This window comes from Vanessa tameamea, chromosome 13 (genome assembly GCF_037043105.1).
Source record: "Vanessa tameamea isolate UH-Manoa-2023 chromosome 13, ilVanTame1 primary haplotype, whole genome shotgun sequence".
Lineage (NCBI taxonomy): Eukaryota > Metazoa > Arthropoda > Insecta > Lepidoptera > Nymphalidae > Vanessa > Vanessa tameamea.
The window spans coordinates 10,546,447-10,567,223 of NC_087321.1; the positions used below are offsets into that span (position 1 = coordinate 10,546,447).

Here is a 20,777-nt window from a genome sequence, read left to right on the forward strand (position 1 = left end):
GATCCAACTGAGAGCCCCACGTTACTTTTCCTTTTTATTTAAATTAAATGTGTAATAGCGCCATCTCTTATCTAGTTACGTAATTCATTACACATACGTATAAGTTACGTAATAGTTCAACAATATGCTAACAGATGGCGTTGTAAGATAAAATGCATCTTTAAAATGTATCCCTGCAGCAATTCTATACCAATGGAACAAGATATCGTTTAGTTTTGTAAATATTAATCGATACCTATGTAATTACATAAAATTTACTCATATACTTAATATTTATCAAATATATTTATTGAATTATTATTGAACAACAATTTATTGAGGAAGGATGTGCCATTTTGTTATCAGGACTAATATATTAGACGTCAAAGTGAATCTCTCTGTTTGTTTGATACCTAATCCCAACTTAAACACTCAATACAAATTTAATTTCTTCATTAAAATTAAATTACGATTCAGTGCTTAAGTTTTCTATAGGTAACTTGCATAGTGACATAAGCATAATCTTCTTAATATTATAAATGCGAAAGTTTGGATGGATGGATGTTTGTTAGTCAATGATGCAAGAAAAGCTGAACGGATCTCAAAGAAATTCGGTACAATAAAACACTCATATACACCGGCGCTTTAAAGAATTTTCAATATCCCTAACATTGCCAATACGCTACCAAACTTGGGAATTAAGATCTACATACATATATCCCTAAGTACTGGCTTAAACACACTTCACAAACCAGAAGAAACACCTGATAAAAACAATAAAATAAAAAATAATACATTTGAATAGGCATAATAATAATCACTCCTAACAGTGATAGTATACGCGGTCGAGGTAATTTTTGGGTTAGGAATGCTTTTTTTTTTAATTGTGTTAAAATATCAATACACGCAGATGTGTTACAAATCGGATTAACCCGGAATAGTAAGGGACACAACCGCGCGTTGGGTCAGTTGCTTATAATGTAAGTGATTCGATCACAGAGAAATGAATTGAGTCGATATGCATACAATTTACTTTACTTTTTTAAGATGTGTTTCCTTTGAGTGCAATGAGAATGAAAATGGCGATGTCAAATTTTAGTGTAACTTTTCTATTGCTGCATTTCCAGTTATATATTAATTGCTTAATATTAGTCGCTACTCTTATCATAGTGGAGAATGATACGTTTATTTTAGTAATTATTAAATTGTTAACTAACAGTATTTTTCGTACAAAAACTACGAAAATCTACCCATTCGAGTAGGCACTTAAAAGTATTCTGTCTATCTGAAATCCTTTCCTCCAAAGGTTTTTTATAGCAAATTAAAAAAAAAACAGTTGAATTCAAACGTTATCACAACTAACCGATACAGCAACGGGTAGTGGTAAAAGACTGACTGAATTAAAATACTTTTAATGTGAATAGTTTTTTTTTTCAACTTTTATTGCATATTGGCATCCAACGAATTCATTTAAATTGACAAATTACATAATTAAATTACATTACAATTTTTCTTCATAACTTCACTATTGCATTCATCACTTTTGTGTAGTAATAACGACTCCACGCCTCTACTGTTCAACCGAAATTGCACTTTTAAATGACATGAAAGGAACATTCCCGCCAGTTTAATAGTAACCGTTGAAGTGTTTAACTGTGAACATTATGATAATAGTTTAAATTTAAATAATTGTCCCTCTGACTTCGTGCCTTTGTCTGTTAAATATTAAAAAGTAGAATGTCATTATTCAATATTTGTTCCTGGACGTGTGTATTAGTGTGCATTGCATGTACAAGTGGGCGTAGTTTAACCAGTTCGAGTAAGAGTTGTGATTTATCTAATAAAGCTTAACTTTGAAGTGTTATTAGTAATTTTAATGTATTTAATAGTGAGTGTTGGTTGGTTAAATGTTATATTCTGCATGTATATTATATCATATTACGTCGTCTAAGTAAATTGAATTATTAAAAATTTTGAGGAGATTGGAGCATATTCTATCCAATGCGGGGGAGATACACATGTATTGTTATACAGTGCAGGTTTTCACGATGTTTATCCTTACCGCCGAACACAAAATACATTTTAAATACAAATTAAGCACACTAAAATTCAGTGGTAATTCCCCGAGTGTTCCCGGCAATCTTCAGTCAAGATTGACGAGTGGTCTAAATATCAACAAGTTATTGACCAATTAAAGATATTACTGAGGAAAACATACTTAGTGTATTTATCGCAGTTTTAGAAACAATCAATTCTGAACTAATTAAACACAATTAATATCTGAAATATCAGGGTACCTAAGCAGTATTATTCTCTTTAAGCATATCTATGGAGTGCCCTTCACTTTGAGGGTCTCTATGCAGTATTCCTCACTTTTAAGTGTCTCCTTTTTGCTCTAGAATCAGTAATTTACAGTAGTCTGTTTGCTTTTTGACGAATCGGCATTTGTTTTTCTCATAGATGCCGCTGTAAACTACAATGGGCATATGCAACGTCGATAGGATTCCTTTGCGTGCCACACAACTGAGGCGGACCTGATTATTGCGGTCAATAAGGGCTGGTTCATATCACAGATCAATAAGGTCTTTGTCGCACCAGTTACGCGTACAGCCATTATAACCCTCCCCATTGCTCGTGACCCATTAATTTATGCTTTTTGGTCGATTTTCACGATCCTTGACTTACCTGGTTCTTTGGAATAACACATATATTATATGGAATGTATATATATGGAATAATACATATACATATGGTGAAATAAATATTAGAAATATATGATCTTTGTCAGTTAAGGATTTACTTATTATTCGTTTCGTATAATCGTTGATAAAATCGTGATATAGCACAAAATAATACAGTTTTTTCTCGTGAACATGACGCAGATCGATGTGAGACCAAGGCAGATAAAGTCTGCATGGTTAGAACCTAAGGATACAATTAGTTTTTGTTTTGTATCAGTAAATAAAACTAAACTATTAGTAATCTGTAATTGTATCACGTCTACAATATGCTACATCGTAATGTAACTAATTTGTGTTTCAATTTAGGTAATTTTTTCAATATTTCTTATGTTACACGCATCTTTTGAACTCTTTCAAATCGTTTAACCAAATGATTGAGTTACATTATCTGTTTAATGTTAGAAATAAGATTTAAAGTATCTGTAATCATTAAATCGATAAAAGTGAATGATTACAGCTAAAATATACATTGTTATATTCCTCGACTAGCGACCCGGAGCGGCTTCGCACGGGTGCAATGCTGCCACTAAATATACTACAGAATCTTGTCTTACAACGTTCACAGTTTTTCAGTCGTTAGATTTAATACAAACTGCTATGTCCCTGCGTTTTAAATCTGTTATATCTTCGAAAATATTTATTTAAATTACATGCTGGCCATATTGATCTACATTAAATGCACAATGTATTTAAGGTACTTAATTGCATTAGGATTAATGCTGTATTGCTTAAAATCGCTTCGAAAATAAGCCATTATTACTCGTAAAAACTAAAGGATAAAAATGGTTTTTGTGGTCTATCCCTAAGAGATAGACATACGAGTATACAACCGCCAACTTTTTTGAAGACATTTTTAAGGTGTACACATCTATCTCGTAGGGTTCAGCCAGCGTTTGCAATGTAAGCGCAAAAATGTGTTTATTTACGACATCACATTAGAAACCTCTAAAATTATCAGTGTTTCTCTACTATATTTTGCATGTATTACACATATAAACCTTCCTCTTGAATCAATCTATCTGTTAATAAAAACCGCATCAAAATCCGTTGTGTAATTTTTAAGATCTAAGCATACATACGGACAGACAGCGGTAAGCGACGTTGTTTTATACTATGTAATGCTGAAGAGTGTTAGATATGGATAATGATAAGAAAATAAATCGGTGTGTGTGATTCTGCTACTTAAAAGACCATCGAAATATGTCATAAAGAATCACTGCTTGGTTAGCGATACACGAAGGTGTACCTTAGGGAAGTGTTTTTGTTATTTTTTTACCTCATCTCTATAATACTCGTATGTCTTCCAAAATATATTGACTAAATCATAAAGTAGAGAAACGGTCTAAGCATTCATCCTATATATTATATATTATAATATAGAATATATATATAATAAACACATACAGATACTTGTCTCTAATAATTAAATAATTAAATTTACAACATTTAATCGGTTCTTTGAATGTAATTTATATAATATTGTTGTTATATTGACAATCTTTGAAATACATTAAAAATTTGAATTGTAATGAGCAAGTTGGAAATTTATTCTAATCCAAAGTCTAATAATAATTGCGGAAGTTTGACGCGACTGTGGCAATGCGCTCTCTGTAATAAATACGTCGGATATATGATAAAGTAATATCGACAATATAATATATCTAGTACGTACCAATAGTTATATTTGCACGAGTTCACTATCTAAACATACTTCATTTGATGATTCATTTTCAAAAAAAGAGGTATGAACAATAAAAATTCTGGACTTTAACGGATCTAAAGAAGATTTATCGATTAAGATCTTTACCATTTCGTGACCCCAGATGGGATGCAAAGTTTGCACAGGTGCGACTTTACAAGTTTTACTTATTACCAGTACTTTGATAAAGCTGTATTGATCACTGCTGAGCAAAGACTTCTCTACCATATACCATAGACATTAAGTTTTAACGCAAAGTAAAACATTAGCTCATTTTCAGTTCAAATCCACATGCAATTTTATTATTATTGAGTTGCGTGTACAAATATTAAAATAACTAAGCCTAACTCTTCCTCGTTTCTGAAATAAAAATATCCATGTTATGTATGTACGTACACTCAAATTATATATGGAAATGATCTTACATATAATTTATCTTGTTATGAGCAGGCTTCAACCAGCTAAACCTCATCGCACATTTCCAAACTATTAACTTCTAGCCCAAAACATTATTAAAATTTTATTATAGTATCGTCTATAGTTTTTGGTTCGGTGGTAACGTTATTATCGTTGTTGTATAACATAACATAATCAGCCTGTAAATTTCCCACTGCTGGGCTAAGGCCTCCTCTCCCGTTGAGGAGAAGGTATGGAGCATATTCCACCACGCTGCTCCAATGCGGGTTGGTGGAATACACATGTGGCAGAATTTCGTTGAAATTAGACACATGCAGGTTTCCTCACGATGTTTTCCTTCACCGCCGAGCACGAGATGAATTATAAACACAAATTAAGCACATGAAAATTCAGTGGTGCCTGCCTGGGTTTGAACCCGAAATCATCGGTTAAGATGCACGCGTTCTAACCACTGGGCCATCTCGGCGTTGTTGTATACAAAATGTCATTGTTAATTGTAATTTAAAGAGTATTCATTAAGTGTGAATAACAATTTATTTCGCTTACGACAATTTAATCAATACCTTGTTTTGAGACTATATTCAATTGAATGAAATGAATTACATTCCCAGTATAGAAAAATACTTATCAAAATATCATTCTCAATGAATGAATTATATATAAATCGAGGTAATTTTTATTATCAGCTCGTTTTCAAATATATTTAGTTGTCTGATTAATCAATAGAACGTTGACGATTTTTTACCGTCTATTAAATGATTTTGAAACGACCATATACCGTAAAACAAGCTACTGTTAATATGACTGACTAGTTTGTTCATAATTCTAAAGCAACTAAATTTGTGACATGAATTGTCAGCTGTCAGCTTCTGATAAGTGTATCAACTGCATCTATGTATTAATTCCAATGTACCCAATTCGATAGTCACATATATTTTATGCGTTAGCTTACATAGACGTTGCGTAATGACGGTTGGAGAAGCTAAAGAAAACTTTTGTCGTCGCACAGATAGTTTCCCAAATCTAAATATGAGTAGAAAAAAAAAAAGAAAAATGAGAAAAATGTTAAGTGAATTCTGTAACACCAACAGAAAGAGACCACTTAATTTATTTTAAGTATGTGGTAGTGAAGCTTGACATTATCATGTATTTGGTGGTAGGTCTTATGCCCGTCTGGGTATAGCTCTCAGTATAATCCACTCATCAAATATTCAACTGCCAAACAGTAATAATTAGTGTTGTTGTGTTCCGGTTTGAAGGGTGAGTAGCTAGAGGAAAAAGGGACATAACACCTTAGCTTCCAAGGTTGGTGACGCATGGGCGATGAACGGAATGTTTAATATTTCTTACATCGCTAATGGCTATGGGCGTTGGTGACCACTTACCAGCGGTTTATATTAAAACGAATTATGGATACCTTTGCATAATTTGCGCACTTAATAATTCTTATTTCCATACTTATCGAATCAAACCGAAGCGAAACATACTCGGATTCGTTTATACTGAAAATATTTTCTCGTAACAAATGTTAACAAAAGCGAATTCAATTGACAGTCAATTCTCAAGAAGGCCAAGGTTCGGTTCCACGGTGCGGCACGTTCCCAAACATTTTATGTTACATGTTTTTGCAATCAAATGCATAATAACTTAGTTACTGTAGTACAACAATGAATGGCCTTTTTATTATGTTTTTTTTTATCTAAAGCGTCGAGCATACCTTACAATGTAAATAAACAACAAATTTATATAAATATATGAATATAATATATTATATATAGTATTTGATCCGGTAGCGCAAGCTATTAGTGAGGAATTACCACGGATAATGAAGAAGATCTTGATACCCGTATCCGATCTGCTTGATGTCAGTCAAAAGGAGTGTGTGTGTATGTGTGAGTCGGTCACACACACGCATTTAGCGTTACTAAATGAGGGTTTGGTCTACTACAGACCATTGCCTTCATGGCGACAATTATTCGTGAGAAGATTTTTTATTAGTGGGATTATTTTTATTATTATTAAATTGTGGTTTAGGCAGTAAATTATTTAATAGTATTTATCGATATGCAATGATTTCTCGACTCTTACAACCCTTCAGGAATGGGTCCATCTCTACCAGATTCTGCTATTCCATTCGATACTGCAATATTCACACAACAGATAATTAAAAACGAATATAATTGTTTTAATTATTTTAACATACTTATCTTTACGAATAATTCAATGAATATCGTGATAATATTAGATTTCGTGTTCTTTGGTTTTAAACGAATCAAAGTTTCTCGGGTCAAGGTGAATTGGACAACCTCACGTAATAGATAACTGCTTGTTTTGAAATCGTTACATATTTTCTAATTTATAGTAACCTTGCCCTGAGAACTGTGAACCGTGGTGAAATTTTTCGTAAAGGTACCCATGTTAAATGTTTTTAATATAGGTCGCATCAAACTATTCTGAATAAGGTAGATATTAAAAAGTTAAAAATAGCCTAAAACTAAATGTGCTAAGTTTAAAACTCATATTGACTCATATTTAACACATACTATTACTAATCTTGCCGGTTATGTACATTAAATATACTTAAAAATAAAACAATTATATATTGGTATGTATGTCTGTCTCTGTCTTGATAGACAATTAAACCTGTGAACTCTATTCCAACCATAAGAGGAGAAAAGCCAATTAAACAATATTTGACAGCAAATCGACGCGATATCACGAAATTTTCGAAAAATTGGCGTTTTGAATGTCGATGAGACAGTTATCAGAATTTTGGAAGTATAAGTAGTTAAGTGTAATATCTTATATAGTATAAAACAAAGTCGCTCACCGCTGTCTGTCTGTCCCTATGTATGCTTAGATCTTTAAAATTACTCAATGGATTTTGATGGGTTTTTTTAAATAGATAGAGTGAATAAAGAGGGAGGTTTATATGTATAATACAGTCACAATATAGTAGAGAAACACTAATAATTTACGAGGGTTCTAATGTGATGTAAATATACATTTTTGCGCTTAAATTATAAACGCTGGTTGAACCCTACAAGACAGATCGAAAAATAATGTACTGCAGTATTGTAAACCTGAAAAAAGTCCGCGATGGTTTATGTCTACCTCTTCGAGATAATCCACGATAACCATTTTTTATCCTTTAATTTTTACTAGAAATAATTGCTTATTTTCGAATTCAATTAAGAATCAATATTTCGACATAAAGCTATGAACTCTGTATATAATTAAATTCTGTAGTATATTTAGTATCAGTATTGCACCCGTGCAAAGACGGGGCGTGTACAAACTCTTAGTAGTGCACACGTGCAGTACGTTAGATTATTGTATTAGTAGTGTCTGCTTTACGAAAAATATTCAAGCTCAAGTACCAGATGGTTATACCTACAGCGAATAATATGACTAAAAACGCAATAGCTTAATTTTTAGTTAGTATTTCAATATTTTGTATGTAAATAACGCTAAAACTTTAAACAAGGTTTTTTACTATTTCTGATACGATTAAGCCGATTAAATTAACAATAATTTTTTTTAGGTTTTATTTATAAATGGTATTTTTATAAATATGTTATCCCAATTCACGCGTGGGAAAACGCGTAATTGCGTTTTTCGATCGAGACCAAAAATAAAGTTACAAATATATTGTAGCTAAGATTACAATCTTGTTTTAAATTGGTTTTGGGAGCAATATTCAAAAATCGAAAAGAATTCACATATTAAAATAACACTAGCTAGGTAGCTGGTCTTCTTCGGTACTATACGGCAATTAAAAATATTACCTAAGAATTATTAACAGTATTCTACAAAATATTCGTAATATGGGAACTAAAATCTTACTTACTACGTTAATAGCGCAATGGTTTAAACGTCTCCTAGCGATGTAAAAAGTCGCAGATACGATCCTGTGCCCTTGGTGTATTGTCGTCTCTACTCCTAGCATAAGTTTTATGCTTAATTGGAGGGGTAATTAGAAACTTTAGCAATTCCTTACAATGTTGCATTCCTATTAATTAAAAAAATTTAGGTAAGAATGTAAATGATATTTATGTTTTCATTTTAGTATTATTTCTATAATTTGACATACATATAAAATTTTCTATCGAATCAATAAAATGTTGTTTTAATTTAAATTATATAAATATATATTTTATTACAGTTAATTCAATTCAGTATTTTATGTTAACATAATTAAGACACTTTAAGATTGCATATATTTTGAAATTTTAATATCGACATTGAGCCGCTTGTAAAATACTGCAATCTAACCTATGTTACTATGCGTTGACACGCTATTTTGATCCGTGTATCCTTAAAACGTTATATTTATTCCAATCAATATAGCATGACAAGATATGTTACCTTCTGATAATTCACAATCAAGTTTTACTTCGAGCTTGTCAACTCGACTTCAATTATTTACTAAATTATAATATTTAAAGGAAATCCTGTTTTTTGTTAACTATCTTCAGCCTATGAGCTAGCTACGACACAATGGATGTCTAGCAGCTAACTTAAGGACCCCAAGGTTCTGAAGCCAGGGATGAAAAGTAATGCAGAAATAATAATAAAAAGGATAAATAACGGGTTTTAGATAAGAAAGAATCCCACATTTTTGAAAGATGATGGTGAAACATTCTTGGATCCTGGTATCATGGCGTCCCGTGAAATTATACGAGTAAAGGGTGCACCTTAGTCTGTACGCGCATTTATACACGAATCTCTATTCCTTTTGAAATTGACGATATCCGGCTAAGAGGACCAAAAAAATATATTTAAAAAAACATTTAGAATTCAACCGAAATCACGGAACAGAATTACATTATTTGACAATAATACACAATTGATATTATTTTCACTTAAAAAAGAAGTTAGTAATCCGGTCTTTTTTCATAGCTTCCTTGTTCCGCACGACTGATTTCAATACAATTATTTGGATATTTCTCTTTGAGACAGGAAATATTTTATCAAAATGTTTTAAACTGTTATGATATTATGAGACGACTTACCTATTGTCTAGTAACAATGTTTTTCAAGAGATGGTAACTTGTATAATATCTATGTAGCCTTACAGATTATGCTCTTATAAAAAACTAGTTTTCGCCCTCGGTTTCACTTTTGGGAGTTGGTCGTCAGATGTTAATAAAAAAAACTTTGTCTTTCCTTGGGGTTCAAAGTTGCTTCATATCAAGTTAAGAGTAACAGACATAATTAATTTGGCATTTAAAATATTAGACTGTGATTTTTAATTATGGTCTTTGCTTGCTCTATTTATTTAAATTATTTATTCATATTTTGTGAGTAATTTATGTAAATCATATAGATATTTTTTCTTTCCTAATACTTACTCTCTGAGATGGCCCAGTGGTTAGAACGCGTGCATCTTAACCGATGATTTCGGGTTCAAACCCAGGCAAGCACTACTGAATTTTCATGTGCTTAATTTGTGTTTATAATTCATCTCATGCGCGGCGGTGACACAAAACATCGTGAGGAAACGGCATGTGTCTAATTTCAACGAAATTCTGCCACATATGTGTTCCGCCAATCCGCATTGGAGCAGCGTGGTGGAATATGCTCCAAAACCTTCTCCTCAAAGGGAGATGAGGCCTTAGCCCAGCAGTGGGAAATTTACAGGCTGTTGATGATGATGACTCACTCTTTCCATAGTTAATCAATGGAGAAAACATTTTTATTTCCAGAACCGCAGCCGAGATCGTTGTTGGACGAAAAGAATAAGGATCATTGGAGAATACAAGCTCAATGGACATTACGTTCAAAGGTAAAACGAATTTTAATACTTAGTCCAGAAAGCTCAATTTTCGAAATTAACATTTGAAACTTAAGTTAACTATAAAATAATAAACCTGTTTCTTGATTTTAAAAAGGTCAACTTGTTTTATCGCGTTCATATCAAATTTATAGATCTAGGTGCACATTGCAAACATGATAAAAAATGTAAAATAGCAGAAAAGTTAAAATAATGAATAGAATTATTTAAAGCAATCATTTAAAATATGTCTGTAAAAAAATAAACAGCAATTGCATCAGCAATTTGACGAGTAACATTTTTATTTTAAACGCACTGATTACATGAATACATAAAAAACAAGAATGTCTGTCAAGTTTACACAAAGTAATCTAATAAGATTTAAAAATATAACAATTGTAAAGGCATACATAACTATCATAGTATTTTCGTATCATATGTAATTTTACTACTAATGTACTTTTTTATGGTATCAGTAGGGAGATCCTCAAATTGTCCAGCTGATTCTAAGTGGTCATCACAGCTCATAGACATTGGCTTCTCTAGCACAATCAACCTTGGGAACTGGGATATTATGTCCCTTGTGCCCTTAGTTACACTGGCTCACTCACCTTTCTAACCGGAACACAATACTAATTATTGCTGCTTGGCGGTACAATAAATGAATCTACCTTGAAGGGGTTGCATAAAGCAAGTAAAAAATAAAATATTTAGTATTCCCGTATCGCTTAAAGAGTCTCCAATAAAACGAAATAAAAGATAAAGGAATATCAGCTTTCGTTCATAAATCAGCATCTTGTTCAAGATTACGATATATAGATTGTACTTCTTAAAGCAACAATGATAAAACGTGGACGTATTGGGTAAGATTGCTAGTCTTATATGATTATTGTTCTTCCTGATAGAAGTTCCAATGTTTCGCTTCCAGGTCTCAGTGCCTCTCAAAACCAACGTTGCAAAGAATGTTATCTTCTTCCTTGGGGATGGTATGAGCATCACAACATTAGCCGCCACAAGAGTGTACCTTGGAAGGAAACATGGATATTTGGGTGAAGAGGTCAAGTTGAGCTTCGAGACCTTCCCTTTTACAGGATTGTCAAAGGTATTTCTTAATTGTTGTATATTACTTGTAATGTTATTTCTGTTCTTCTCGTTGGAACGAAGTTACCTTACGCTGCTTACATTAGAGTGAACCGGCAGAATTTGTCATTTGAGGAAAATACATTATCCTTTCTCTTTCCTTTTTCATTGTTAACGGTTCTATGTAGAATTGTATGTTGTTAACTTATACCATCACCTCTATTACTAGTCCATTCAGTGTCTTTATTCCAACCGTCAAACTTCTTCCCAAAGATACCTGGAAGAAATGATTCCTTAAATAATATAGCCTGTAGGCGCCTAGGCTTTCGTATTATGTTTATTTATTTTAAAAAAAATTATAAAAATCCTTATTCAATATAGAAGACTTATTGATTGTCAAGAAGAAAAATCTTGGAAAAAGATGGCTTGAAAGATTTTTTTAGTCCCAAGGCGTGTTATCCTTTAAGAACTCATCAGTTTTATAATATCCTTCAATACAAATGTTTCTTAAGGGAATTCTATATCCTTATTGGAGGACAATACACCCTTTCTGTAAATCTATATTATTTTTATGTTTATCTCCAGTTAAGGTTTTATTCGGGACACATATTTTTATTATAACAAACTGTGATTTCTTGACTCCTTGACTTTGTAAGCGAATTAAATATTTAATATTATATTATATTGTAGTCAAACCACTTTCGAAACCAGAGAATTAGTCACGCTGTACATATCAACTGTTTGCTGATTAAGTTCGTCCGTAAATATACAATTATATAGGAAACTAGTTGTCGTCCGCGGCTTCTCTCGCGTTTTAGGAGTTGGTTTTCATGTCTTAGGCAAAAAAGTAGCCTATGTCATATGACTTCAAGTTTACTTCATACCGAATTTCCTCAATTTCGGTTCATTGGTTTGGTAGTGAAAGAGATAGACAGACAGACAGACAGACAGAGTTATTATCACTTTATAATATTAAGTATAGATAATAAAATAGTAACAGCTCGTAAACGTCCCATTTCCATCCAAATGCCTTGAATAATTCTTTTTCTTGATGAAATCCGTTTTGTAGTTAAAAATCTGAGCGTACCACGAGAAGTTACTTTTAATTTTACTATGTTAAGATTCGTGTTGTGATGTGAAAGATTGATTAAATTTTAAATTTCAACATCATGATGACAAAATTGATATTGTTAAAGTCTAAAACTATTTCTAAAATGTCTGAATCACGCTAACGGTTGAACAGAAGAAGAAGAAGAAAATATTATAAAGTATCGATATTTTAATAAAATATATATGGGGTAGTTTTTGATTTAAATAATTTGTAACTGGTATCAAAATTATTTATTATTAATTCTGTTTTATATATTATTTCAGACGTATTGCGTCGACAATAATGTAGCTGATTCAGCTTGCAGTGGAACAGCTTATCTCACAGGAGTTAAAGCCAATAGTGGTACGGTTGGACTTAGTGGCGCTGTCCGACGTGGGGATTGCGAAGGTCAAAGGGACACAACTAACTCAGTCACAGGGCTCATGGATTGGGCACAACAAGCTGGCAAATCGACAGGTAATGAATGAAAGTACCAGGATCAATTTTAAACTCTTGGGCAATTGTCGACCCCACTCCGAAAATAACTGATATTATAGGTGTGGCAGCGTTTTGAAATAGGATTAAGCAGTATAGCTATTTTTTTACACTTAAAAAAAACAAAATGGCTCCGTCTAAAAAATAATCAAAGTCATTTATATCATTTTTCATTATTACATTCAAAATATTTATTTTATTATTATTCTTAGAACTTTATTGAAATATCTGCTTACGTCTGATCTTTGAATTAGTATATGGTTTAACCTATTATAAGTATTTATATATATATTATATATTTTCATTGAAATTTGAAGGATACTTATATGAATTTGAATGATTCGAACATTTCTCGTAAGCTTCTCCATAGCTTCTTAACAATTAAGTTAAGTTAAAATCGATTGACAAACACTTTTTACTTGGGGGTAGGTTTTATAATTTTACCAAGCAGCAATACTTGGTATTTTTGAAGGGTGTGTGAGCCGGTGTACGGTATATGGTCACAGGTGTCATAACATATCAGTTTCCAAGGTTGGCGGTGCATTAGATATGTAAGAATTTGTTAAAATATCACACTATACCAAGTTATGGACAGCGGTGACCCATTTTCCACTCCACCTAACAATGCCATTAAAAGGAATAGAGAAGAAAAGGGCACTGGACCAATGGCCTTTGCCTATTTTTATTTGATAATATAGTATTACTACGTAGTTTCGCGTACGAGGTGTTCAATATTTAGGTGTAATGTTCAAACTTATTACACGTTAAGAATTTTTCAGTACTATTAACTTGTGTGCAACTCACTTGTGTGCAGACTTATCAGACATTCTATCTAATATCTGCAATGTCTTGTTATGTAGACATAACAACAAGGCATTTGATTACATAATTATGATAATATTATTGCGACGTTCCAAATGTTTCAATTAGGTGATGATAAAGATTAAAAAAAGAGAAAGTCACTAGAAAACTTGAATCTTATAAATGATATTATGTTCTAAACAAGAACATGAATATCACGTTTGTCACGACAGTAAATTTAAATCGGGTGAAATTCCAAAGTGCATCTTCTCAGGTAATAAAATTATACATAAAAACCTTTTTCGAAGTGTGCTGCGTTTTCTGATATAAGTTTAATATATATTGTAGTGGGTTTAGTTTATTTTTCAGTTAGGTATTACAAAAAAACATTTGCTGCTATAAATATTGATCTCGATTAAGATGCTACCAAAATGTCTTGGTCACAAAATATGACGTGATATTTTTTTATGCCGTACGAGTATCCCAAATTATTGTTATCAACGGTTTTAAATTTTAAAACTGTCTAGCCCTTTCTGGGGTGCCTCAGGGTTCACATTTGGGTTTTATTATTATTCTTGACCTTTATCAATGACATTACCTCAGACTTAAAAACATTTTTTTATTTGATGACAATGATTCATATTTATTTGATGACGATTTAAAAATTTACAAACCAGAAAAATCAGTGGATGACATATAACTAATACAGGATGACTTGAATTGAATAAATAATTGTTGTAATGTGAACAATATAACGCTTAATGAAAAAAAAAATGATTTCACGTTAAATACACTAACAAGAAAAAACCGCTTGTATTTACTTAGTCCAATAATATTGTTGTTTTGCAATAACCGTGACAGATGAAAGACTTAGACGTTACCAGTGACAAATAACCTATGAATCGCATATAAACAATATTATATTCTTAGGATTCATTAAACGCAATACGAAACGGTTTTCCTCTACCACTAAAATTATTTTATACAATGCTTTTATAAGGAGCCACCTTGAGTTTGCCAGTGTTGTTTGGAATACATCTGAGCTTGCATTTACTCGACATTCTGCCCTTAATATCAGTTGTATCTCACATAGACAGCCTATCAAAAAACGACTGATTGAATATTTCTGTAGTAGACGTGAATATCTTGCTCTTTGTTTCCTATATGAAATAGAAAATAATAACGTAAAGTGCGGCGACCATTTTGATCGCATATCAATATAAGTTCCGCGTAGATATGCCCGTTCTTATGTATCGAAAATATTTCATATCCGTTTCGCGAAAACTTGTCTCGAAAATCAATCTCATATTAACCGTATATAACCTAAACATAATGAAATATCTAAGTCGATACTGGCATCGAAATATATCACGATCCACTTTGTACTTTTATTAATCGATGGTATATTATTATTGGCGATCAATAAGCTTCTATATTGTATAAAGATTTTAATGCGATTTATATTTTTATTTGATTTTGTAAAAAACATATAATTAAATCAAACACATGCACCTTGAGAACCTTGTATATGAAAGGTAATTTAAGAACGAACATAATTATTTTAATTGTTATACGACCCAGTAAGTTTGAATGTTTACAATTAGTCTTAGCATATACCTAAAATATCAAATTACCTATCATGTTTCCAGGTATAGTCACAACCACAAGAGTAACTCACGCGACTCCGGCTGCAGCCTACGCTCACTCAGCCGATAGGAAATGGGAAGCGGATGTAGATATGCCGAGACATGGCCTTCGCTGCGAGGACATAGCTAGTCAGCTTGTGAGGGGTCGAGTGGGCAGCAGCATTGACGTAAGATTTCCGTGATTTGTAACTTAGTATCATAGAACTATCACCAAACGCATATCTATATGAATTGTGAAATATGAGCTCACCTGAATATATTATTTTAAAGCCATTTCATAGCAGTACGTTAGAAGATCACTGCATAACCATTCCAACCGGTCTGCAATCTTCCTGTTGTAAAGCTTTTGTTGACAAATTGTTTTTAAAGTTATTTGACATTTTCTCGGAAAACTGGGAATATCAGTGTCTCATTATCTTGAATTTTCCTCAATAATAAATATAATACTATATTAATAAATTAATATCTTTTTTTTTATTTCCTGTAATTAATAAATTATGATACAACTATAGTACAATATACATATTCAATATGATTTTAAGTATGCAACTAACATTGATTATTTTATATACTATTCAATGAAATGTTGATAAATGATAATAATTGTATAAATGGAAGAGGTCACAAGAATACTTATACCTTTAAGGACAACAGAATATTTATTAATTACAGGTCGTGTTAGGAGGAGGTAGAAAAAATTTCTACCCAACAACCGAGAAGGACGCTCAAGGTTATTTCGGAATAAGAAACGATGGCAGAAACCTGATAAGAGAATGGCTTCTTAGAAAAGAGAGTCTTGGAGCAAGACCAAAATACGTTTACAATAAACATGATCTTCAAAATATAGACAGTACATATAATAGCGTACTAGGTCTTTTCTCATCTGACCATATGCCTTACCATCTTGAAGCTGAGGAGGATGATCCGACTTTGAGTGAAATGACCCAAAAAGCAATAGAAATTCTGTCACAGAATAAGAACGGCTATTTTTTATTTGTAGAAGGTATATATTATTTTTTAATTGATAAAAGGTCGTTTGCTTATTGTAATAACATAAAGCTTAGGACAGGATATACAATTTTAGTACAGATCTGTATAATTTGGAAATGCTTATAGTTTTCAGCTCCTTGTTTGAAATTATTAAATTAATATAAACGAAATTATTTATTGTAGTATAATTACTAATTGGTTGAATTTAAAATCATCAACATCATCAAATAACTAGCCGAAGGTCCAACAACACTACTTATTAACATGGGCGCTGTATAAAATATTAAACATTCTGAACATCGCCAATAAAAAAGCGGAACACAATAATACAAACAATTGCTATTCGGTAATAGAATATGAAATAAGGGGGTCCTACCTAATTAAATAGGCTAACACAAAGCCCTATCACCAAGTCAACCCTAAATATTTTGTGTAATGTGAAACGTAATATCGAAGAAAATTTCAGTTTGATTCAATCAATAAAACGATAATACCTTATTTTAGGGGGAAGAATAGATACAGCTCATCATGAGACCAAAGCCCGTAAAGCATTAGATGAAACAGCGGAACTAGCGAAGGCTGTAGAAGCTGCGTTAAGACTTGTCAATATTGAAAATACTCTGATTGTGGTAACCTCAGATCACAGCCACACAATGACCTATAGTGGATACAGCAAGCGAGGAACGGATATCCTGGGCCTGACGAATACAAAGGTACTTGTTTATTTTTTATTGGACCCAAATATTTATCAAGTTTGTAATATTTTTGATAGAGTTTTGCTTTGAAAAATTATCTTTTTTTTTATGGCATTGGTTGACGGACAAGCATATGGGCCACCTGATGGTAAGTGGTCAGCACCGCCAATAGACAAAGGCGCTGTAAGAAATATTAATCATTCCTTACACCACCTATGTGCCACCGACCTTGGGAACTAAGATGTTATGTCCCTTGTGCCTGTGATTACACTGGCTCACTCACCATTCTAACCGGAACACAACAATACAGAGTACTGTTATTTGGCGGTAGAATATCTATTTTATGGTTTGATTACAACTACACGGTATGCTTAGATCGCTTATTAGCAGTTCAGTGATGTAAGGAAAATAAGACATAGATTTTAGTATAGTTCAGAAAGTTGAAGGACCACTCAACATATATCAATGTATCTCATCGGAGGCACAAGCACTTTGGGAGTGAGTCCCAAAAAAGAGTCTAAAATGTATTCTGATATTAGTCTTTGATATCACAACTATAGCCACTTGAACTATACCATATATAATGTAGAGACTTATTTTAAATATAGTTAATAAACGTGCTGTAATATCGAATTAGGATAACCATGTCATGTAATAATATGTATTTTACAGTTTTGTATTATAAATAAATAAATCTTATAGCACTCAGGAATAATGTAGATTTCTATCAGTGATTTTTTTTAGATTACATTTAGTTCAGAAGATTACCTACAAACAAACAAATTTTACCTCTTTATAATATTTGTATAGATGGTAACATTGTCAACTATACACAGTGAAATGAATTAATAAGCAAATCTGTATAATTTAACCTTTTGATACCATTGTTAGTTAAGAACATATAAATACAAACTACTAGTTTTCAGGTATTAGGAAAAAAGCATTCCCTCTTTGGGAATCAAGCTTGTTTAAAACCAAATTTCATCAAATTTAGTTCAGCGATTTTGTCGTGCAGACAGACAGACAGATTGTGTTACTTTCGAATTTATTATATTAGTACAGAAGTATCTCCATACTACAAACAAATAACATTAGACTTATATAAACAGAGACTAATAAACTTAATTAGTTATTAAAATTCAAGCATAATCCTCACCTACGTGACCACTTCAGCTGCAAAAGACTAAAGTTTCAATTGAATATTTCAGTATAACGCGTCGGACAACTTACCCTATAGCACGTTGAGTTACGCCAACGGACCCGGCTTTAAGCCTCACGAGGACTTCAAGAGACATAATCTTATGCTGGATGACATGAGTAAGTAAGAATCGATAATACACTTCACGCAAAAATAAATATATATTATAATTCCCTTAGGAATGTCCAAGTTCAAATGAGAATAACTCATTATACCCGGTAAGATGAATTATGGCAAAAGGAGGTTGCGTCGAATGCGAATATTCAGTATATCCAGATTAAGAAATAGTAGAGATCTGATTAGAAATAGTAGAGTTTTGCACCGTTTGGATAACGTTATTTTACCGCCAAGCAGCAATACTCAGTATTTTTGTATTCCGGTTTGAAGGGTGACTCAGGGTAACTATTGGCATAAGGGACCTAACATCTCAGTTCTCAAGGTTGGAGGCGTTTGATAAATATAGTTAATATTACTTACAAAGGCAATGTCTATGAGCAGTGGAGAACAGTGAGCTCTTTTGCCCTTCCTCCTAAGTTCCTACATACGTTATAAAAAAATAAGCGTCACTGTATAGGAGAGCGGGAAATAATATCCAGTTATTTTTATGCCAACCTCAAATAAGTGATAGCATTCTTATTTTTTTTATTTATTATCAGAAATTAATAAGACGCAATTATAATAAATGGATACTATTATTTCGTCACAAGCTCGTGATCATTCGTCTACAATACTTTAACGTTTGTTTTCAGATAACTTGAATTACACCTACCCATCTCTTGTGCCACTACCCCGAGAGACGCATGGTGGGGAGGATGTTGCGGTATTCGCGAAGGGCCCGTGGTCACACCTGTTTAGCGGAAACTATGAACAAAATTACATACCACATGCCATTGCCTATGCGAGCTGTATAGGTCCAGGGCTTACTACTTGTAAATTATGATATTATAATTATTTTAATTTAATTAATTATGAAATTAATATTTCAAATGGCTATTAACTGTTAAGCTAGGTTAAGTTATTTTATGTAGATATGATATGATATTATTTCGAGGTCTGTTAAAAAAATTCAAGAATTCGAACTGAGATGGCCCAGTGGTTAGAACGCGTGCATCTTAACCGATGATTTCGGGTTCAAACCCAGGCAGGCACCACTGAATTTTCATGTGCTTAATTTGTGTTTATAATTCATCTCGTGCTCGGCGGTGAAGGAAAACATCGTGAGGAAACCTGCATGTGTCTAATTTTAACGAAATTCTGCCACATGTGTATTCCGCCAACCCGCATTGGAGCAGCGTGGTGGAATATGCTCCAAACCTTCTCCTCAAAGGGAGAGGAGGCCTTTAGCCCATCAGTGGGACATTTACAGGCTGCTAATGCTAACAAAATTCACCTTTATTTAATTTAGCTTATGGAGTCATGTATTGAGTTAAATGTGAAGGTTTATGAAAATTATAAGGAATTTACAGTTTTTTATCATTTGGTATTTTTGAGTCATCGTATAAGTGATTCATCAACTGGTTTTCACATCACAGATCAGTAGGGCAATTCTGTACCAATAAACTCGAATCTCATCTCAGAAACCGAACGTCAGAATGTTATGTGACACTGATTATAATAATAAAAAAAATATATAGGATATGTACGTATCAAAATGGCGTATCACTGTAAGTCGATTCTCAACATTTAACGTGTGAGATCCGAAGTGAGGTCTTATATAATAGCACACAGTAGCAGTGCAAATTTATAATTATTGTCTCAATGTAGAAATTCATTTTCTGATATTTCATGCTTGCATTGTGCGGTGAAATTCGTGTTCCTTCCTAAATAGTACCTCTAGATATAATATTTAAAGAAAATAATATCGACGGTTCACGGGCTATTTGTATTAAACGACATTTTGGTAACATTACAGGAGAGCGTTTTAAAATTTGATTTTTCGGAAAAACAAAAATGAAAAATAAAACTTAATTATTTTTCAAGAACGTTCCTCGAGTCAGGCGATTCCGAATATGTATATAACTCTATGCCGGCTAGGATGTCGCTTAATACCAATAGCCTGTGAACCCTCGATATAGTACTAATAATCAACTTTAATAACTATAAAATGCTTGATAACCGTCGAGATGAATATTACACCCGTCATCGCTGTCATGATTTAGATTCAGTCCTT

At 32.5% G+C, this 20,777-nt stretch overlaps 1 protein-coding gene across 1 annotated transcript; it reads left to right on the forward strand.

The window, feature by feature from the left end:
• Positions 1 to 1,614: 1,614 nt before the first annotated feature.
• LOC113396501 (membrane-bound alkaline phosphatase-like) lies at positions 1,615 to 19,587 on the forward strand. Its single transcript, XM_026634461.2, has 9 exons — positions 1,615 to 1,798; positions 10,545 to 10,624; positions 11,541 to 11,714; positions 13,067 to 13,259; positions 15,728 to 15,891; positions 16,397 to 16,727; positions 17,219 to 17,427; positions 18,618 to 18,726; positions 19,357 to 19,587. Exons 1-9 carry the CDS (start codon positions 1,717 to 1,719, stop codon positions 19,545 to 19,547), a joined length of 1,533 nt encoding a protein of 510 aa, XP_026490246.2. The 5' UTR covers positions 1,615 to 1,716; the 3' UTR covers positions 19,548 to 19,587.
• Positions 19,588 to 20,777: the final 1,190 nt, after the last annotated feature.

Bases quoted from the DNA above. Each gene is read 5' to 3' on its own strand.
- LOC113396501 (XM_026634461.2), top strand. From the start codon at position 1,717: ATGTCATTATTCAATATTTGTTCCTGGACGTGTGTATTAGTGTGCATT. The intron at 17,428-18,617 runs GTACTTGTTTAT...TGAATATTTCAG, and splicing joins TGGGCCTGACGAATACAAAG to TATAACGCGTCGGACAACTT. The intron at 18,727-19,356 runs GTAAGTAAGAAT...GTTTGTTTTCAG, and splicing joins TCTTATGCTGGATGACATGA to ATAACTTGAATTACACCTAC.